The sequence below is a fragment of the Propithecus coquereli genome, unplaced genomic scaffold (assembly GCF_000956105.1).
Source record: "Propithecus coquereli isolate 6110/MARCELLA unplaced genomic scaffold, Pcoq_1.0 Scaffold566, whole genome shotgun sequence".
Classification (NCBI taxonomy): Eukaryota; Metazoa; Chordata; class Mammalia; order Primates; family Indriidae; genus Propithecus; species Propithecus coquereli.
In genome coordinates, this window is record NW_012151574.1 from 363,941 (window position 1) to 383,857 (window position 19,917).

General features: G+C 44.5%; 1 protein-coding gene across 1 annotated transcript in view; it reads left to right on the top strand.

Moving 5' to 3' along the window:
• EPPIN (epididymal peptidase inhibitor) overlaps nucleotides 1-3,432 on the top strand; it is a 5,232-nt gene extending 1,800 nt beyond the window's left edge. The window contains exons 2-3 of the mRNA XM_012657918.1: nucleotides 361-492; nucleotides 3,257-3,432. Of these exons, the coding sequence (XP_012513372.1) occupies nucleotides 361-492; nucleotides 3,257-3,432 (308 nt within the window). The remainder of the gene's footprint in view (nucleotides 1-360; nucleotides 493-3,256) is intronic.
• The last annotated feature ends 16,485 nt before the right edge of the window (nucleotides 3,433-19,917 follow it).

Sequence of the window (19,917 nt, forward strand, 5' to 3'; positions counted from 1 at the left end):
GGGTTGTTACAATTAGGGGTGCTACTCTAATAATGGGTAGAGGTGAGGGGTGCTGCTAAACATCCTACAGTGTACAGGACAGCCCCCCACAACAAAGAATTATCCAGCTCAAAGGTCACTAGTGGTTGAGAAATTCGGCCTTTTAGCGGGGATGGGGCTGGGGACTGGGGTAGGAAGGTGGTCAGCAGGGAGGGCGATGTACACAGTAAGGAACACGTGAGGCCGCCCCAAGGAAAAGGACTCCCGGGATCGGGCAGGATGAAAGCAAACTTCCCTGTCTCCCTAGAATCACCTTGTGTCTAGCAAAGGATGGGCACTGTGCCCTCCAAGGCTCATGTTGTAATACTGCTCCTTTCGTAGAGAGATGCCCCAGAATCAGAGAGCAATGTGAATTCAAGGAAAGGGACGTGTGTAAGAAGGACAGACAATGCCAGGACAAGAAGAAGTGCTGCGTCTTCAGCTGTGGAAAAAAATGTTTAGACCTCAAACAAGGTAATCGTCAGAGCCTCATGATAACCAACCAACACCCCTACCCACGTCCTCACCTACTGCCTGCGTGGATTGGCACTGTCCCCTGGTTCACTGAGGGGTGATGTCTGGACAAGATTGCTGGATTTGAGAGATCTGGGATGTAGGTTCGTCACTGCCTCCAATATGGTGTGTGACATTAGTAATGTTCTTGTCCCACCAGAGAATGTCTGAGACTCACTTTCTCCCAACAAAGATAGGTGAGGGAGTGGAATTGAATCAGATGGTTTTCTGGCTATGTGACTACTTTTTGCTATCACGATTTTCTGAGTTCCCAGGTGGCCATTGTTGTCCTAACATATACCAACATCATTGATGCCAATGATAAGTTAAGCAATTTATATTTCCTAGCTTTTTGCTCTAGGGTGACCACCTCTCTGCCTATACAACTTTGTACCAGGAATCCTCTCCTACCCCCTCCAGACCAGAGGGTTTTTCCTTGCTGCTGCAATCTTCACTCCATGCCCATCTCCCTGGGCTCTAAAAGGCTATCAAAGATTATTTATTTATTGGTTTAACAAATATTTATTGAGTGCCTCTGAGACCCATACTAGGATTTGGCCTGCTCAGCGTGGCCAGGAAGGTTGGGAAAGCCTTCTCCGAGAGAGCAAGCCTGGAGTTGAGTTTAGAAAGATGGGTAGTGTTTTAGGCACAAAGTGAGTGGAAGGGCTTTCTAGGCACAGGGCACAGCATGCACAAAGGCTCAGAGGTGCGGCCCAGGGAGACCAGAATGCAGAGTGCGCATGAGCGTGGTACAAGGAAGAAAGATCCTGGGTAGGTGCGGATTAAACAATCCAGGTCTGATGGGCCAGGTGAGCGAGTCTCGCCTTGATCCTAAGGGCCACAGAAATCCCTTGAGGAGGGCTGGGGATGTGATCAGGTTGTACTACGCCGTCAGAGAGGGAAAGAGGAGGAATGGAGTATCTTGAAGGACGTCAAGGTGAAAGAAAAAGGTAGCCTGGACTAGAGAGGTAGCAGAGGGGATGAGGAAGAGTAGGGTGTCAGAGAGGTATTTAGGAGGTGAAGGGGACTGGGTTTGACGGGGAGTGCAGTGAGCAGGCAGGGGCTACGCCGTTCACACACCTGCAGGCGAGGATCCTGAACCCAGACTTCCTGGTGCACATCTTGGTCCAGTTTTTGCCTTTTAACCTTGGGCAAATTAACAACTTCCGCTCGCTGTGCCTCAATTTCATCAGATAATGAAAGGACCAGTGTTAAAGGTCATTTTGAGGATCAAATAAATTGATGCGTGTGGAGTGCTTAGAGCAACGCCGGGCACATAACGGCCACCTGATACATATTAGCTGAAATCATTCGTCATTCCCGACTGGGTGCTCCTAAGTAGCAAAGGCCATTGCCTTTTCTTTGTCCCTTAAAGCATTTAGCACTTAGTAGGTGTTCAATGAATGATTTATTCAGTTCAGATCAGGATATATTTTATTTTGCCCTCAACATTCCATAAAGTCCTATACTGTGCCAGGCTACCTGGTTAGGGATTTGGGATTCCAAGATGAAATCAGACACAGTCCCTGCTCACTAGAAACTCACAGCCTCAGGGATGAGACCGAAGATGTAAACAAATGACGAACATGCACACAAGATTCAGAAGCAAGGTATGGCAGTACGGGTTGCAGAGTGGAGTCAGGAGAGACGTCACAGGGGAGCTGATGTCTGAGAAAGGCTTTGAAGGAAGAATGGGAGTGTCACTAACGAGCGGCAACGGGCACACAGCAGAGCAAAGGCATGGAGGGCTGGCAGAGCACGGTGTGCTGAGTACTGCCGGAGCGTGCAGCTCACGGGGCACTGTGCCAGGGGAGGAGGCCAGAGCTACAGTTGGAGCCAGACAATGAAGGACCTTGTGAGTCACGGGAGGACTATGTCATGAAATCAAGAGAGGTCTTATCTGTGGAATGATAGGATCAGCTTAGCTTTCAGACCCACAAGAGCCTTCTCGCTGGTGGGCAGCATAAAGGATTGATTGGAGGGGCCAGGACTGGAGGCAGAAGAATGGATGCGAGGTTATCTCGACAGCCCCAAAGTGAGATGCTGAGGCTTCAATCGAAGAGACTGGCAGAGAGGTGAGGTGTTAGGAGGTAAAAATCAACAGGATTTAACTGTTTAGCTGTGAAGATTTGCCCTCATGGAACTACGCAGGCATTGTTTAGTCGGAGCCTGCATCGGTTTGCTAGCGGTGCTGTAACAAAGTACCACAGGCTGGGGACCACAGAAACGGATTGTCTCAAAGTGCTACAGGCTACAAGTCTGAGGTCAAGGGATCAGCAAGACTGGTTCCTTCTCAGGGTTGTGAAGTGTCAGGATGGCGAGGGAGAATCCGTTCCATGCCTTCCTCCAGCTTCTGGCGCTTTGCTGGCAATCACTGGTGTTCCTTGGCTTGCAGACGCATCACCTCGATCTCTGCCTTCACATTCACACGGTGCTCTGTGTGTGTGTGACTCTGTCCAAATTTACTCTTTTTTTATAAGGACATCAGTCACATCAGATTAGGGTCCCACCCTACTTTGGGATGACCTCATCTTAACTAACTGCATCCGCAACGATCCTATCTCCAGGGACGCAGACACCCCCACCCTGGGGTCTCCCTGGCAATATGTGCAATATGTCAATGGAGCTTGGGTCCCGCGCTGTGACAGGGAAAAAGAGTTTATTCTAGTTTCATCTATGGTGGTTGCCAGGGTGAACAATTTTGTTCCAGGATGGGTACTCTGAGTTCTCGACTCCAGGGTGTCTTTGCAGATATATGCACTATGCCAAAAGAAACTGGCCCGTGCCTGGCTTTCTTTCGTCGTTGGTGGTACAATAAGCAGAATAATACCTGCTCCGTTTTCATCTACGGTGGCTGCCAGGGAAACAATAACAACTTCCAATCCAAAGCCATCTGCCTGAATGCCTGCCAAAAAAAACGTGAGTTCCGGGGCCCCAGTCTTGCCAGGGCCATGCTGGGAGGCCTGGGTGTTGGCTGGTCCATCCCGGGATAGCTACGTCCTTGGCAGACCTGGCGCTGACAGAACCGGCTCCAAGCAGGAGGTAAGAGGGCACCTTGAAAAGGGGTAGACAACGTGGCTTTCTGGGAACCGAGGATCAACAGGGACGTGGAGGTGAATCGAAGCTGGCAGGTACGAGGAGAGGTAGGAGGATGGAGGGAGGTGTGAACGTAGTGAAATCTCAGACACCTATTGCAGAGGGGTCACGGGACATCCAGCCTAGACACGTGAGCCAACCAACCCTTCCAGGCCATCGATTTCCTCAACACGGCTTTTGCCAGCAATCCCCTCCCATGCAGTTTTCCTTGAAGCAGATGAGTAGCTCCCCAAGCAAACCCACTTCCTTTTAATGTCCTCCTGTGAAAAGATGTATAAACATAACTGCAAGTTCCAAAGATAAGCTGAGCCCAAGACGCTCAGCTGGTCCTGTCCTACTTTCTCAACAGGCTCCTCTTCCTGAATGGATAAGGACACCCCGGGACAACGACCAGGATTTGGCTCATGCTCTGAGGACCTGTCCATGAACCTGACTGATGCTCCGGCTTGGCTTCCACAGTTCCACTCTCAGCATTCCGAGGCTGTACCTCTTCCCAGCCTGAACCACAGGGTCCGCCTCCCCTTCCTCCCTCTCCACCCCTTTTCATGAATAATCTCCTTCTGGCTTATCCCATATTTATACCTTACCCTTTATCTCTAACTTCTAGAGCTCCCTATTTATACTGTGTGGCTCTCAATTTTTCCCAATAAAGCACTTGGATTAGTCCTTTACTCTGAGGCTGAGTAATTCACACACGCTTGGCATGTTGAGGCTCCCGGCGACATCAATGAACAGAGTGAGGACAGTCAGAATCTTGAGAATCGAGAGCTCCAGGGATATTGTTATCCTCTTCTGTTTCTTCAAAAAATTGTAAAACTCTTTTAAGGCAAGGGCCCACGAACATTGCCTTAGTTTGGATCCCCCGGAAACTGACCCTGGACAAGGGCATGGGCACAGGTGGTCTGTTTGGGAGATCTCTCCCAAGAAGCACAAGGTGGAGAGTGGGGTAAGTGTCGCAGGGAAGAGAGATGGTCGATTGTGAGCTGGTTACCACTGTGGGAAACTGTGGCTCAATCCCACCGGGGACCCTCTAAGGAATCATGTAAAACAGATCTTCAAATTATCTTCATCTGTCTCCCGGGACGGGGAGGCTGAGGTACTTATCCACTGATTCCATTCCCCACCGGATGCCTAGGGTGCTAAATCCTTCGCTCTTCCAGACTGTTCCGCATGCAAGCTGAACAAGCTCCCAGGGAGCCGGAGAAAACCCACAGCAGAGAAGTGGGCACTCTGACACTGGGGGTGGGAGGCTGTCCCCATGCACGGGATATTATTCAGCCAGAAAAAAGGAATGAAGCGCTAATGCTACCCTGTGGATGAACCTCAAAACCACTATGCTAAGTGAAAGAAGCCAGGCATGAAATGCAGCACATCGCATAATTCCATTTATACAAAATATTCAGAATAGGTAAATCTATAGAGATAGAAAGTAGATTAGTGGTTGCCAGGGGGTGGAGTGGGTTAGGAGGAAATTGGAAGAGACTGCTAATGGGTAGGGAGTTTTCATTTGGAGTGATAAAAATGTTTTGGACCAGTAGAGGTGGTGGTTACAGAACATTGAGAATATACTAAAAAAAAACCCACTGAATTGTTTGCTTTAAAATGGCTAATTTTATGTGACATAAATTCTACCTCAATTTTTAAAAATGGATTAAGAAAAAATGTGTAGCGGGACTGTCTCTTGCAGCTGCAGGTGAAATTGGAGGTGAGCGGAGAGCACGTGGGGAGGGGCGGCAGTGGTCCCCACTGCATGTACACTCGAATTCTGCAGATTCACCCACTCCCACGTGGCGTCCACTGCCAGAGAGCTTGCCACTCTCTGGTGAGGCCAGTGGGACATTCTTCAGCCCCTGCTGCCACAGCTGGTTCTGCAATCATAACTGGCATTTAGTATTTCTCTCCTGCATCACTAATTCTAAATCGCACCCGGTGGTAGAAGCTTTCATCATCTTCTTTCAAATACCATGACCTGGACAGACACTTTCTGAAGGTTCAGTGCAGCCTGGAATCAACCTGTTTCTTCCCTCAAACCCCACTCAGGACAGTATCTTTACTCTGACAATGGCTCAAGAAAATGGGTGCACCAAGAGGAGAGACAGGGAAGGGAAGGGTGGGTCTCTCTGTGTGGGATCAGACACAGAAAGACCCACTGGAAAAGAGGAAAAGCATAGGGTACAAGGCAGAGAGAGGCATAAAAGGGAGAAAAAGAAACAGCATGAGAAAAATAGACACATCTGGAGGAGAGTAAAATTAGAAAGAAAGATGAGAACCAGGATACTCTTGACCTCCAAACTCCCCCTGGGAAATGGGAGACTCTGCAGTTAAACACCCCTTTCTGCTAAGGAAGCCTGGAGAGCCCCGGACAAGAGGCACCCTGTCTCCCCTGCAGACCAGAGAGCCAGAGGGGCTCAGACCGCCGAGGATTAGGAGCCACCTAGCGAGAGCCCCTTCCCGCAGGGTAGGTACCAGCTAATCCGACTGAAGGCCTCGGGGAGTTGGTGTTCCCAGCGGAGCCAGTGTGGCTGGCTCATGTCCAGTGCCGATTCCCGAAATGTTAGGCTGCACTGGAGCATCCAAAGTTCAGAGGCAGTATTAAAAAAAAAGAAAGAAAGGAAAGGAAAGGAAAAAGGAAAGGAAAGGAAAAAGGAAAGGAAAGGAAAAAGGAAAGGAAAGGAAAGGAAAGGAAAGGAAAAAGGAAAGGAAAGGAAAGGAAAGGAAAGGAAAGGAAAGGAAAGGAAAGGAAAGGAAAGGAAAAAGGAAAGGAAAAGAAAGAAAAGGAAAAGAAAAGTTCAAAGGCAGGAGCTCCTGAGCAGCAGTTCCTAGTTTTGGTGCAACCGGCTGGGCCAGTACCTTCTAAAATGGGACTCTCAGGACTGAGCTGGTTGAAGGGCTCTTCGTCACTAAGTGCTGGGGACTTGGTCCTTGCAGTGAAGAAAGGGAACTCAATGGGGAGGAAGGAAAAAGGAACAATTTCACACATGAGGGGTGTTTTCCTCTATCTCAGCCTGGAATTCCAGGTGGGAGGGGGCAGTTATTTGGAGCCATTTTTTCAGCTCCCTTCCTCTTTGGTGAATGCGGGAACCTAAGTCTGTGGCAACTGACTCCTCACTGCCATTGCAAGGAGTTCTTTGAGGAGGTGCCTGGACCTAGACCTCATGAAATGGGCTAAGGGACTGGGAAGCCCAAGGAACTTTCCCATGAGAAAAACAGGCCACTCCCCCAGGACCACCTCATCAGCTCCCACATCCTCCCATGGCAGCCCCCAAAGGTTTCCCCACAGCCACACCCATGCCCAGAAGATCCTTGCCTTTAGGGTGAAAAATGGTCCCCAGAAGTCCCTTGGAATGCTGAAATATGAAGGCCCATAATTAGCAGCTTTATATACTGAGCACTTTAAAAGTAGTGGTTGAAAGTGAGTGCTCAGGAGCCACACGTTGTAGGTTCAAATCCTGCCTCCACCCCTTAGTAGCTGTGTGATCTTGAGCAAGTTTACATAACCACCCTGTGTTTCAGATCCCTCTGTTTATAAAATGTGAATATTAACAGTACTTCCCCATAGAGTTGTATTGGGCATTAAGGAGAAAAGGCCAGGCACATAGTAAGTGCTTCCTCAATATTAATCATTATTATTTTGCCCCAGGCAGTTTGACAATGGCTTTTCAAACTTTGTTGCATTAGTCTTCAAAACAACCCTATAGGCAAATGAGGAATCAAGGTTCTTAGAGGGTACCTGCCATACGAAGGGTGGTGCAAAGTCCAAAAGCCCAGCCACCTGATGCCAGAAATGGAGCTCTCAATCATGGCCAGCTACCGTGCCTCCCGGGGAAACATCCAAGCACAGGCAGGCAGGGTGACCAGAATAGTCCTAGAGGAAAGCATCCTTCTCTCTGGAACCTTACAAGTGGTGAGGGAAGGGGTAGGGGTTGCTTCAGGGATTAGGTGAGTTGTTATGGGGTTGGGGATGTGGGTGGTGGTGTGAAATTCTTGAGTCCTCTGAGGGTCACTGCCTTCTGGGGACAGGGGAAATGAAAACAAATTTCCCTAACTCTGCAGTGGTGCCCTGGGCCTTGGAAAGGAGAGCACTGGCCCCTTTAAGGCCTCAAGGGAATATGTCTTTCCCTCCCTTAGGAACACGTCCCAAAGTTAGAGTAAAATGTGAAATCGAAGAAAGGAACCACTGTATGAAGCACAGACGTTGCCCGGAAAAGATGAAGTGTTGCCTGTTTAGCTGTGGAAAGAAATGTTTAGACCTCAGAAAAGGTAACTCAGAGACCCTGTGAATTACCCAAAGCTCTCACCTCATACCCCACCTGCACTGCCTTGTCTGACTCCCTCTCCTGGTTCACCGTGGCTGATCTCTGTCCAGGAGTCTTGGCGTGTCTTCTACTTGACACAAAAACCTGCCAGTGCTGGACTTGGGAAATGTGGATTTAATTTCATTTCTTCCCTTACTTTGGTGTGTGACATGAGCGGTGTAGTTTTTCCTTTCTGGGCCTCACCTTCCCCATCCATAAGACAGGTGCGGGTATTGGACCACAGGCTCTCTCGGCTACTCTTCGGTGATCCTCTGAGATGCCAAGTAGCCGTTGAAGTCCCATCAAATGCCAACATTGTGTCAGGTTATATGATGGCTACAAGAGATAGGGATATGATCTGTATTTCCTGGCTTTTTTCTCCAGGCCTCTCTGTCTATATAAATCAGCAATTCTTTCCCTGACCACCTTAGACCTCCTATACTCTTTCCTCTCTGCCCATTTACCTGGGCTCTAAAGACCATCAGGGACTATTCATTCAACAAATATTCATTGATAGCCTGGCATCCATGACAGGCTCCACTCACTCTCTGTGGCCATGGAGGTCAGAAAAGTTTTTCCTGGAAAAGGAATCCGTGATTTAAGATCTGAAAGATGGGTAGCACGTAGGCAAAAGTGGGAGGGAATAGCCTTCTAGGCACAGGTAACAGCACATGTGAAGGCTCTGCGTTAACAGCACGCCCAGGCCCAGCAAGGTAGGGACGCAGAGAGTAGCATGGGCACAGTAGGAGATGAGAAAGATGAAGCTGGACTTGATGGGGATGGGGGTAAGGGATTTGCTGTTGGTCCTAAGAGCAATGGATTATCCATGTCTGAATCCCTTACCATCCAAGTGACCTCAGGAAAGTTACTCAGCCTCTCCAAACCTCAGTTTCCTCATCTGCATAATGAGAACAACAAGAGGGCCTACTTCATACGATTAAATGTTAATGCATGTCAGATGCTAAGAACAGGGCCCGGCACTCAGTAAGTGCTATAATTATTGTTCTGTTGTGCTTCAGACTAAGAGATTCTAAAGAACTCTATTTGTACCTCGTAGTACTGTGGGCAAAACAGTTGCTCGTTCAATAAATGTTTCTTTAAGTTCAGGATACATTCTTTTTGGTTTTTGTTTGTTTGTTTCTGTGAATATCCCTGAAGCATCCACTCTGTGCCAAATTATCTTCTAGGAACTGCTGTACCAAGATGACATTAAAGCACAATTCCTACCTTCAAAAACTTCATGTTCTCATGGAGGAAACAGAAAATGTGAACAGAAAACGGCAGTGAAGAAAGTATGTTCAAGATTGAGAAGCAGTTAAGAAAAACAAGGGGTAAAGAATGGATTCAGGAAGGACATCATCCAAGAGTTGATGTCTGGGAAAGGTTTTAAAGAATGAAGAGGCATGCACCCAGCTAGCAAGAGAGGAATGGAGAGTTTAAGCATGTGCAAAGGCAGGGAGCTGTGTAAGAATGTGATTATTTTCAGAGCATGAAGTTCCAAAGGGTGGGTGTTGGGGGCAACAGGAGATATAAAGTCGGAGAGGAGGAGGAGGAAGAGGAGGAGGAAATGGATTCTGAAGTCCTTCTGGGTTTTGATAGAACTTTATTTTGAGCCCAATGGGTCAGTCATTCTGGAAACCAATGTGGAACAGATTGGAGAAGCCTTGGAGATCAGTTGGTGGCCTTTCATGGCAGTCCTGGCAAAATATAATGATGCTTGAGTTAAGAAAGTGGCAGAAAGGAAATAAAGGAGAGCTATTTGGGGGCAAAATCAGCGAGATTTAGTGTTCAGATGCTGGGGAGGCACAGTACGAGAGGCCATGTGGTGTCGCAGCTGTTCCTCACGGCTGCCCGGCAAGACGAGCAGGGTGGGATTTTTGTATTCTCGTCTCACAGATGAAGAGATCAAGGATCAGAGAGGTAAAGTGAGTGGTCAAGGTTCACACTGAATTGGGAGCACAGCCCTGAGCCAAATTGGCCTCTCAGGGGAGACAAAGAGAGCAGTGGCCCGAGGAAGAAAAAGATGGACATTCTCCAGGGAGACAGGTACCCACACCACTGCGCTCTGCGATCTCCCTGCAGATATATGCGGTTTGCCACAGGAGGCTGGCCCCTGCCTGGCCTACATTCCACGCTGGTGGTATAATAAAGAAACTGAGCTCTGCTCCAAATTCATCCACGGCGGTTGCCTAGGGAACAATAACAACTTCTAATCTGAAGCTATCTGCATGGTCACCTGCCAAAAAAAATGTAAGTCCAAGGGGCCCCAGTCTCCTGTGCTCACCAAGGCTACATGGAGAGGTCTGGATGTTGGCTGGTCTGTTCCAAGGCCTTGATAGGCTTGGGGTGGACACAGCCAGCTCCAATCAGGAGACATGAACACACCTTGCAGAGGTGTAAGTAGAAGGATATTTTGGGAAAGAGAGGGTGGGAAGGGAGACAGTAGTCAAAGGGAAATTGGCAAGTATGAGGGGAGCAGGGGTGCAGAGAGAAGGGGATGCATAAACAGAAGTGGTGGGGCATCCCAGGCCAAGTCAGAGGGAGGTCAGTAAGCCCAGCCCTGCGCTGGACACCCTTCCCCAGCCGATCATGACAGGCCTTTCCTACTCACCAAATTTTGTCGCCACTTTTCTTCCTTTTTAAGTTGCTTTATAGCTAAGGCAATGACATACTTTATTGGCCAAACCAAGACACTTTTGAGAGTGTTTCAAAGTGGGGTGCCATTAATTCTTACACAGGGGCAACAGGCAAAAACTGGACCCCACTGAACAAATCAGAACTCATGGTCACTCCATGAGCCCCCAAACTCATCTCGCTACTGTTTTTTTTTCCCTCTGCCAAAAGATGTAAAAATGATCCCACCTCCTTTTTTTCATTAACTGCAAGATTTGGTTCCTAAGGTGGCCGGGATTCAAGCATCTTACCCTTTATCCTTCTGTCTGACAGACTCCTCTTCCTGAATGGAATGACGGGGAGCCGGAACGACTGCCAGGGTTTGGCTCGTAGTCCAGGGCTCTCTCCGTGTGTCTGACGGACGCCCCACGTCGGCTTCCACCGGCCAAATCTCAGTGTCCAAGACCTTGGCAGTTCCAAAAACTGAACCCAGGATTTGCTTACTCCGTTTCCTCCAGCTTGGCTTCTCTCCAAACATAATGCCCTACGCCCTTTGACCTTTTCTCCGTGTGAGACCCTATCTCTTCAACTTTCATGACCCCCATTTATCCCTTTGAAGCCTCCAGTTCCCCCTAATAAAGTGCTCTGTGAGGTCTGATCTCTCTGAGGCTGAATAATTCATGCCTACCATATGGAGATATTCACATCTCCCTCTATGCAGTTTTCAGAGAACAAGAGGTCATTGGGTTTTCTGGTGACACCAAAAGAGGGAGAGAGGCATATGAAAATCCTGCATATTAAGAAGTCTGGTGACACTGTTACCCTGGTAAAATTGCCATAAGATGCTTAAGAATCCAGTCAGAGCAGATCCAGGTTTTGTATGGTCAAAACCTTTGACTTGTAGACACAGTGGGTAAGATGGTGGTTGCCAGGGGAGGGGAAATGGGGTGATGTTGGTCAAAGGGTACAAAATTTGCAAGGTGAATAAGTTCTAGAGATGTAATGTATGGCATGGTGAGGATAATTAACAATACTGTGTTGTATACTTGAAATTTACTAAGGGGATAGATCTTAAAATAAATCTTCTCAACACTTACACACATGCTCACAAACATGGTAACTAGATAGAGGTGACAGATATGTTAATTAGCTGCAATGTGGTGATCATTTCACAATGTATATGTGTTTCAAAACACCAAGTGGTACACCTTAAATGTATAAAATTTTATATGTCAATGATATCCTAATAAAGCTGTTTGAAAAATTTACAGTTAAGTCCAAGTAATTACTGAGAAAATGAGGTTTAATGCAATTGTTAGAAAATAACCCCAAACAGGTAAGATATAATGTTTTTAAAGTAATTGACATGATATGAAAGAAAATCAGTACTATTCTGGAACTAAAATTCTGAATGATTACAATAAAATTGTGCCAAATGTCTTGCTATTAAAAAAGAAGTCTATTCCAACCTGGACAGCAGAGTGAGACCTCATTGCTACAAAAAATTTCAGAATCAGGTGTGTACTCAGCTACTTGGGAGACTGAGGTGGAAGGATCGCTTGAGCCCAGGAATTCCAGGCTGCAGTGAGTTTTGATGGCACCACAGTACTCCAGCCTGGGTGACAGAGTGAGACCCTGTCTCAACAAAAGGGGGAGTGGGTGAGCACGGTGGCGCATGCCTGTAATCCTAGCACTCTGGGAGGCTGAGGCAGGAGGATTGCTTGAGCTCAGGAGTTCAAGACCAGCCTGAGCAAGAGCAAGATCCTGTCTCTACTAAAAATAGAAAGAAATTAGCCAAACTACTAAAAATAGAAAAAATTAGCTGGGCATGGTGGCACATGCCCGTAGTCCCAGATACTTGGGAGGCTGAGGCTGGAGGGTCACTTGAGCCCAGGAGTTTGAGGTTGCTGTGAGCTAGGCTGAGGCCACAGCACTCTAGCTCGGGCAAGAGAGTGAGACTCTGTCTCAAAAAAAAAAAAAAAAAAAAGGAGGCGGGAGGAGGAAGAGGAGGAGGAGGAGAAGGAGAAGGAGAAGAAGACGTCATCTATTGGTGCCTGATTCTGGTGCAGAAGGAGATTAGGAGAAAATGTTAGAATTACTGAAAAGAAGAGGGCAGGGTCGTGATGAAGACCCTAAAAAACATTGCTACTTTGGCAGTTTTGCAAAAGTTCCTTCTGGACAAATTGTCCCCATGCGTGGCATCTCCCATTTACATTTGCTCTTGCCTCTGTACCCTCTGTATGAGTTCATGTGTTCCCCTGGGAAGCCTATCCCAGCCCTGTGCATCCTTATGACGCAGACCAAATTACTAACAAGTCATCTCTGGTCTGCAGCCTATGGGAAGAGCATGTCTGGGAGTAGAGAGATCCAACTTTGCCCCTGGTTGAATGTATGCTCCTGGTTGGGACAGGGTAGGGTGGAGGGATGTTCCTCTCAGGGGCTCAGTTTCCCATTTGTAAGGTGAAGGTGATGGACTAAGGATGTCAAAGAGTACTTCCAAATTTGAGAAAATATGGCAGCTCAGGAACCCTGCCAAATCTGATAAGTACCTAGGGCATGTCCATCTCATTGGAACCCCTCAATCCTTGATTGGGGATGACATTCATGAATGACTGGAACAGAATCATTCTTTCCCAGGCACCAGTGGACCAAAGAGTCCCTTGGAAATGTCCAGAATGTGCCCTATGGTTGACAGTGTCTGCTCACCTACTGTGCTCAGGAATGAACTCAGAGCCTTCGGGGCTGAGCACCGGCAACTCCTGCCTTGCAAGAATGTCAGTGGAGCTGGAGAATGCTGGGTCTGTGTATTACCGACTGTTTGCTCATTATCTGCCCATCAGAACCCAGAATGTATCTCAAGTGGAATCTTTAGGTGTTTCCCATGGTACCACACAGACTCAGCACCCCTCATCTTCCTCTCCTCATTCTATCCTTGGAGCTGCCTCCAGAGCCAGATATGCCCAGAGGAAACTTGGCTGGTTTGGAAACTCAGGGAATTTCTGAACCAAGGGGCCTAAAAAACTCTACCAGCTCTAATAATCCCCTTCCCTTTTAAACATATGTACAAATGGAAGCTTCTAGTAAGAAATGGACTTTTCCAAGACCACATGGCAAGTCAGGGGCAAAACTGGAGCCCAGGAGTTGGAGGTTGCAGTGAGCTATGATGATGCCACTGTACTCTGGCCTGGGTGACAGAATGGTTTAAGGAGATATGTATGGGTGCTGAGTTGACAAGAGGTGGACTTGTGATGGTTAATTTCATGTGTCAACTTGGCTGGGCCACAGGTGTCCAGATATTTAGTGAAACATTATTTCTGGGTTTGTCTGTGAGAGTGTTTCTGCATGAGATTGACATTTGAATTGGTAGATTGCTCTCCCCAGTGTGGATGGGCTTCATTCATCCAGGCCATAGTGGGCCTAGAATAAAAGTCTAAGTAAGAAATAATTCTTTCTCTCTGTCTAAGTCAGTCTTCAATCTGGGACATTGCTCTTCTCCTGCCTTCACACTCAGCCTCAGACTGAAGCTTGCACCATGGGCTCTCCTGGTTCTCAACCTGCTGACTTGGACTGGAGCTATGCCACAGCTCTCCTGGGTCTCCAGCTTGCCAACTGCAGATCTTGGACCTCTCACCATCCATAATCGTGTGAGCCAACTCCTTATAGTAAAAGGAAAAAAAAAAGAAATAGATACATTATTAGTTCTGTTTCTTTGGGAAACCCAGACTAATACAACAGGTCTGGCAATTTTTTACAAAACTAAACATTTATCCTAAGACCGAGAAATTCTGCTCATAAGTATTTATTTAAAAGAAATGAAAACAAATGTTATCAAAAAGATTTGTACAAGAACATTCATAAAATCTTCATAATAGCCATAAATTGGCAACATCCAGAGGTCCGTCAATAGGAAAATGGAATAAATGAACTGTGGTATATTCATACATTGGAATATGACAGAGTAATAAAAAGAAATGAACTATTAGTATATACAACACAGCGAATGAATCTCAAAACATCATACTAAGTGAAAGAAGCCTTATGCAAAACAGTACATACTGTATGATTTCATTCATATGAAAATCTAGAATATGTAAAACAATATGTTGTAAAAACAAAACACAGTGGTTGTCTCTGGGAAAAGTCAGCTGGGGGAGGAAATTGACTAGGAAGGGCCTGATGAAACCATTTGGGGTCAAGTTATTATTCTAAATATTTATAGGGGTTTGGCTACATGGGCACATAAATTTGTCAAACACAGCATATATACACTTAAGACTGTTTACAAATTTCACATCACAATAAAAATGTAAACCAATATTGAGCTCTAAATCATTATATACATGATGAAGTATTTGGGGTGAAGTGTACCAAAATACATAATTTACTTTGAAATGCATCCAAAAAATAAGATGGATTAATGTATAGATAGAATGTATAGGTGGATAAAGCCATTGCAACAGAAACCTCCTCTGCCAAGTCCCTGAGAGATCTTGAGCAGAAATGGACCTGAAGGGTTGTCTTCAATCAAGGCAGGGGGGTCAGGTGTTTGTGTTTCATCACAGGCCAGTCATTGGATGTGGTAAAGTGACTCCTTAGGCCAAGAGCAAGTCCCATAGAGAAATTCAGCTGTGAGCCTTCAGCAGCCAATACTCCTAGCAACTGGGGGAATGAGGGCCTCAGTCTTGAAGGGGCATCTAGGTGATGGCCCATAGAACCCATATGACATTAGATATTAGGTGTGAGATTTTGTAGGTATTAGATCCAGGAGTTCCCAAATTCTACCCAACGTCTCACTTCTCCTTCATGGAGGGAGTCTGATTTATGGACAAAACAAGAGCCAAATGTGAAACAAAGTACTGCTGTGAAATCTAAGGGCAAGACGCAGCAATACTCAGTGGGAGATTTTCTGATTAAAATAGAGTTGTATCATATGGCTTAGTATCACATCACTCCCACCCCACATCCAAATTTTAGAACAACACATTCAGGCATAAGTGCTAGCAGGGAAAGAGAGATAGCTATGTCTTCAAAGTAGATAACAACTAGGATGAGGATATAAATTTGTCATCCAAACAGGACACTTTTGAGAGTATAAGGAGGAGCTATTAGTAATTATACTAGAGCAACAGGGGCAAATCAGGACTATTGGGGAAAAACAGAATGTATGGTCACCCTAGTTATTGTTAGTTAACTTGCCCATCTAATTGCAAGTCATGGGGAAAATACAAAAAACAAAACCACACACACACCCTAAGAACAGCATGTCTCTTAGGTATATGGCGGATATATCGCATCTCTAGCAAGTGTAGAGTAACACATATTTGAGGAGGAGGCTCATTATAAAGTAAATGTTTTATTCTAAATATTTATCCAAGGGAAAGACTTCCAGTAATACTGACCTAAAGAGGTCAGGTGATTCCTCTTCACAAAAAACAAGTATAAAACTGGATGAGATCGTCAAAAACAAACCAAGGCGCTGGAAATTCACCAAAGTAAAACAACAAATTGAGAAACATTTATTCTTGTAAAACAGAGCTTCAGTTCCGAGAAGCTCAATAAACCTGGGGTAGATTAAACACATACCTGAAAACCACACTTAGACACATCATAGTCAAACTCTGAAAGACAAAGAGAAATATTTGAAAAAAACTAGAGAAAAAAATGACTCATCACATACAGGTGACCAATCATGGAATTAATAGTTGACTTCTCATCAGAAATGAATGGAGACCAGAAGGCACTGGAATAATATAGTCAAAGTGCCGAAAGGAAAAAAAAACTATCAAAAAAGAATGTTATATTCAGGAAAACTATCCTTCAAAAATAAAGGCAACAAACCATATGTACAACAATAACTACCATCTATAATATATAAAGAACTCTCAAAACTTAACAGTACACAATCTAATTTAAAGTCTATAAAGACATTTTGATAGGTGTATAGTGATATAGCATTGTGATTTTAATTTGCATATCCCTGATGTCCAATGATGTTGAATGTCTTTTCATGTATTTATTCTTCATCTGGATGTTCTTTTAGGCAAAATGTTCATGTCTTTTGCTTATTTTTAAATTAGATTGTGTACTGTTAAGTTTTGAGAGTTCTTTATATATTATAGATGGTAGTTATTGTTGTACATATGGTTTGTTGCCTTTATTTTTGAAGGATAGTTTTCCTGAATATAACATTCTTTTTTGATAGTTTTTTTTTCCTTTCGGCACTTTGACTGTATTATTCCAGTGCCTTCTGGTCTCCATTCATTTCTGATGAAAAGTCAACTATTAATTCCATGATTGGTCACCTGTATGTGATGAGTCATATTTTCTCTAGTTTTTTTCAAATATTTCTCTTTGTCTTTCAGACATTCCATAGGTACAGGTTTACCCTGAGCATAAGTTATATTTGAAGGATATACAATCATCTTTAGACCTTGATTAGCTTCAGGCATTTGGTTTAAACATCAACATAGACAAATTTGCTCAGTTCCATGAAAGTTGAAATATGGAATTTGCTGTTAATATTTAAGTCATGGTTGTAAAAAGAAACAAACTTTAAATATAAATCATGTAAATGGATTGCAAAAAAAAATGTCTAAAATAAAAGAGAGTGACAACAGCAAACATTGATGAGGATGCAGAGAAACTTGGCGTGCTTTGGGGTATGGAAAATGCTACAATTGCTCTGGAAAAGAGTTTTACATTTTCTTATATAACTAAACATTCAATTACCATACAATCCAGCAATTGCACACTTGGGCATTTATCTCAGAGAAATGAAAACATATATTTACATGAAAACCTGTATATGAATGTTCATAGCAGCTTTATTCATAATAACCAAAAACTGAAAACAGCCCAGATGTCCTTCAACAGGTGAATCGTTAAACAAACTGTGAACCATCCTTGGACTACTACTCAACAATATAAAAGAATGAACTACTGATATATGTAACAACTTGGATGAATCTGCAGAGAATTATGCTGAGTAAAAACAGAAAAGCCAATCCCAAAGGGTTAAATACATGTGATCCCATTTATATCATTTATGTAATATATTTAAATGACAAAATTTAAATGAAATGAAGAATGGGTTAGTGGTTGCCAGGGGCTAGGGATCAGTGCAGGGGGTGGGGACAGTGGGAAGGAGAGAGGTGTGGTATAACAGGGCACAATTAGGGATACCTGTAGAACCGTTCAGTATTTTCATTGTGGCGGTGGATACACAAATCTACACACATGATAAAATCATATAGAACTAAGTACATACACACACACAGCACACACACAAATGATTACAAGTAAAACTGAAGAAATCCAAATGAGATCAGTGTATTGTTTCAATGTCAATATCCCAATTGTGATATTGTGCTACAGTTTTTCAAAATATTACCATTGGGGGAAACTGGATAAAGGGTAAAAGAGATCTCTGTATTATTTCTTACAACTGCATGTGAATCTACAAGTATCTCAACAAAAATTTCAATTAAGGAAAATAATGGCAAAATAAAGCCTTTCTCATATAAACAAAAACTGAGGGGAGTTGATGCTTCTCTCAGACCAAACCTTATCCTTAAGGCTGAAAGGAAATGACACCAGACAGTAATTTGGATCCACAGAAGGAATGAAGAACAGAAATGATAAATATGTGGGTAAATATAAAAGTGTGTGTGTGTGTGTGTATGTGTGTGTGTGTGTATGTAGGGGTGTGTGTGTAAGTGTATGTGTGTATCTATATCTATATATATCTCTATGGTCTTCTCTTGATTTCTTTAAAAAGAATAAGATTCTTTGAAGTAATAATTATAACACTGTACTGTTAGGTTTATAACATACATAAATATAATATATATGACAATAAAAGCACAAAGAAGGGGGCAGGAAATGGAGTTACAGCGGTGCAAAGTTACTATATTTTTCTGGAATTAAGCCAATAGATATACACCCAATTCTAATACATCTCCGTCCAAAGCCTAGGCTCTCTCTGCCACACCAGACCCTGCCCATTACATCGTGGGTTCCTTCCTGTACCACCAGACTCCGTTCCTAGAGGGAATAAAGCCCAGAAGTGGACAGACATTGAGTTCATGGAGAATTGATGGTCTGTCTGGGACATGAGAACTGTTGGGGGGGACAGTGGCCCTTTTGAGGGAGAGAGGTCCTTGCAGGGTGGTAGTGGTGATGGAATGATGGGGTATAAGGGGTCAACAAAGGCTTGAGTCAGAGAGACTTAGTTAAGTCTCAGTCCAGCCACTTGCAAACTAGATAAACCTGGACACATCTCATGACTTCCCTGAGTGTTGGTTTGCTCATCTGCGAAATATGCAAAACAATAAAACCTGTGTCATAGAATTTTTGTTAAGATCACACAGGACGATTTATGTAACATGCATAACATACTGCCTGGTATGTAGGAAATGTTCCATAAACAGTAAAGATTAGTGATTAGTATTATTGGAGCAAACAGTACAACATTCAGGCACCACTTCACGATCCCGACCACCGAGATGTGAACCCTATGGCGTCACAGTTACAAGAAAGGGGTCAACCTGCAGCCCCCCGCCCCAGTAGGAATTTCCCGCATCTCATGGAGAATTTCAGGCTCCTGAGTTCTATAGGCATTTTCTCCCCTACTCTGAAGTCCCTATTTGTGTCCCTATTCATAAAATGCTAAAACTTATCCTTTGCTAAAATTTTCACTTGGGTGTCTGAAGACATAAATTGTCTCTTAACGTGACCAACCCTATTTTCCCCCTCTGGATATTTATTTTGAACATCAATAAGGTCAAAAGAAAATTAAACTCTGTTGGTACGTGTGTGTTTATGAAAAATGTATTTGTCTGCAAATCAAAACCACAATGAGATATCACTTATCTCCAGTGAGACTGGCCTTTATCAAAAAGTCCCAAAACAATAAATGTTGACGTGGATGCAGAGAGACAGGAACACTCATACACCGTTGGTGGGACTGCAAACTAGTGCAACCTCTGTGGAAAGCAATATGGAGATACCTTAAAGAGATACAAGTAGAGCTTCCATTTGATCCAACAATCCCATTACTGGGCATCTACCCAAAAGAACAAAAGTCGCTCTATGAAAAAGACACCTGCACCCGAATGTTTATAGCAGCACAATTCACAATTGCAAAATGTGGAAACAACCCAAGTGTCCATCAATACATGAGTAGATTAATAAAATGTGGTATATGTATACCATGGAGTACTATTCAGCTTTAAGAAACAATGGTGATATAACACCTCTTGTATACTCCTGGATAGAGTTGGAACGCATTCTACTAAGTGAAGTATCCCAAGAATGGAAAAACAAGCACCACATGTACTCACCTTCAAATTGGTATTAATTGATCAACACATAAGTGCACATA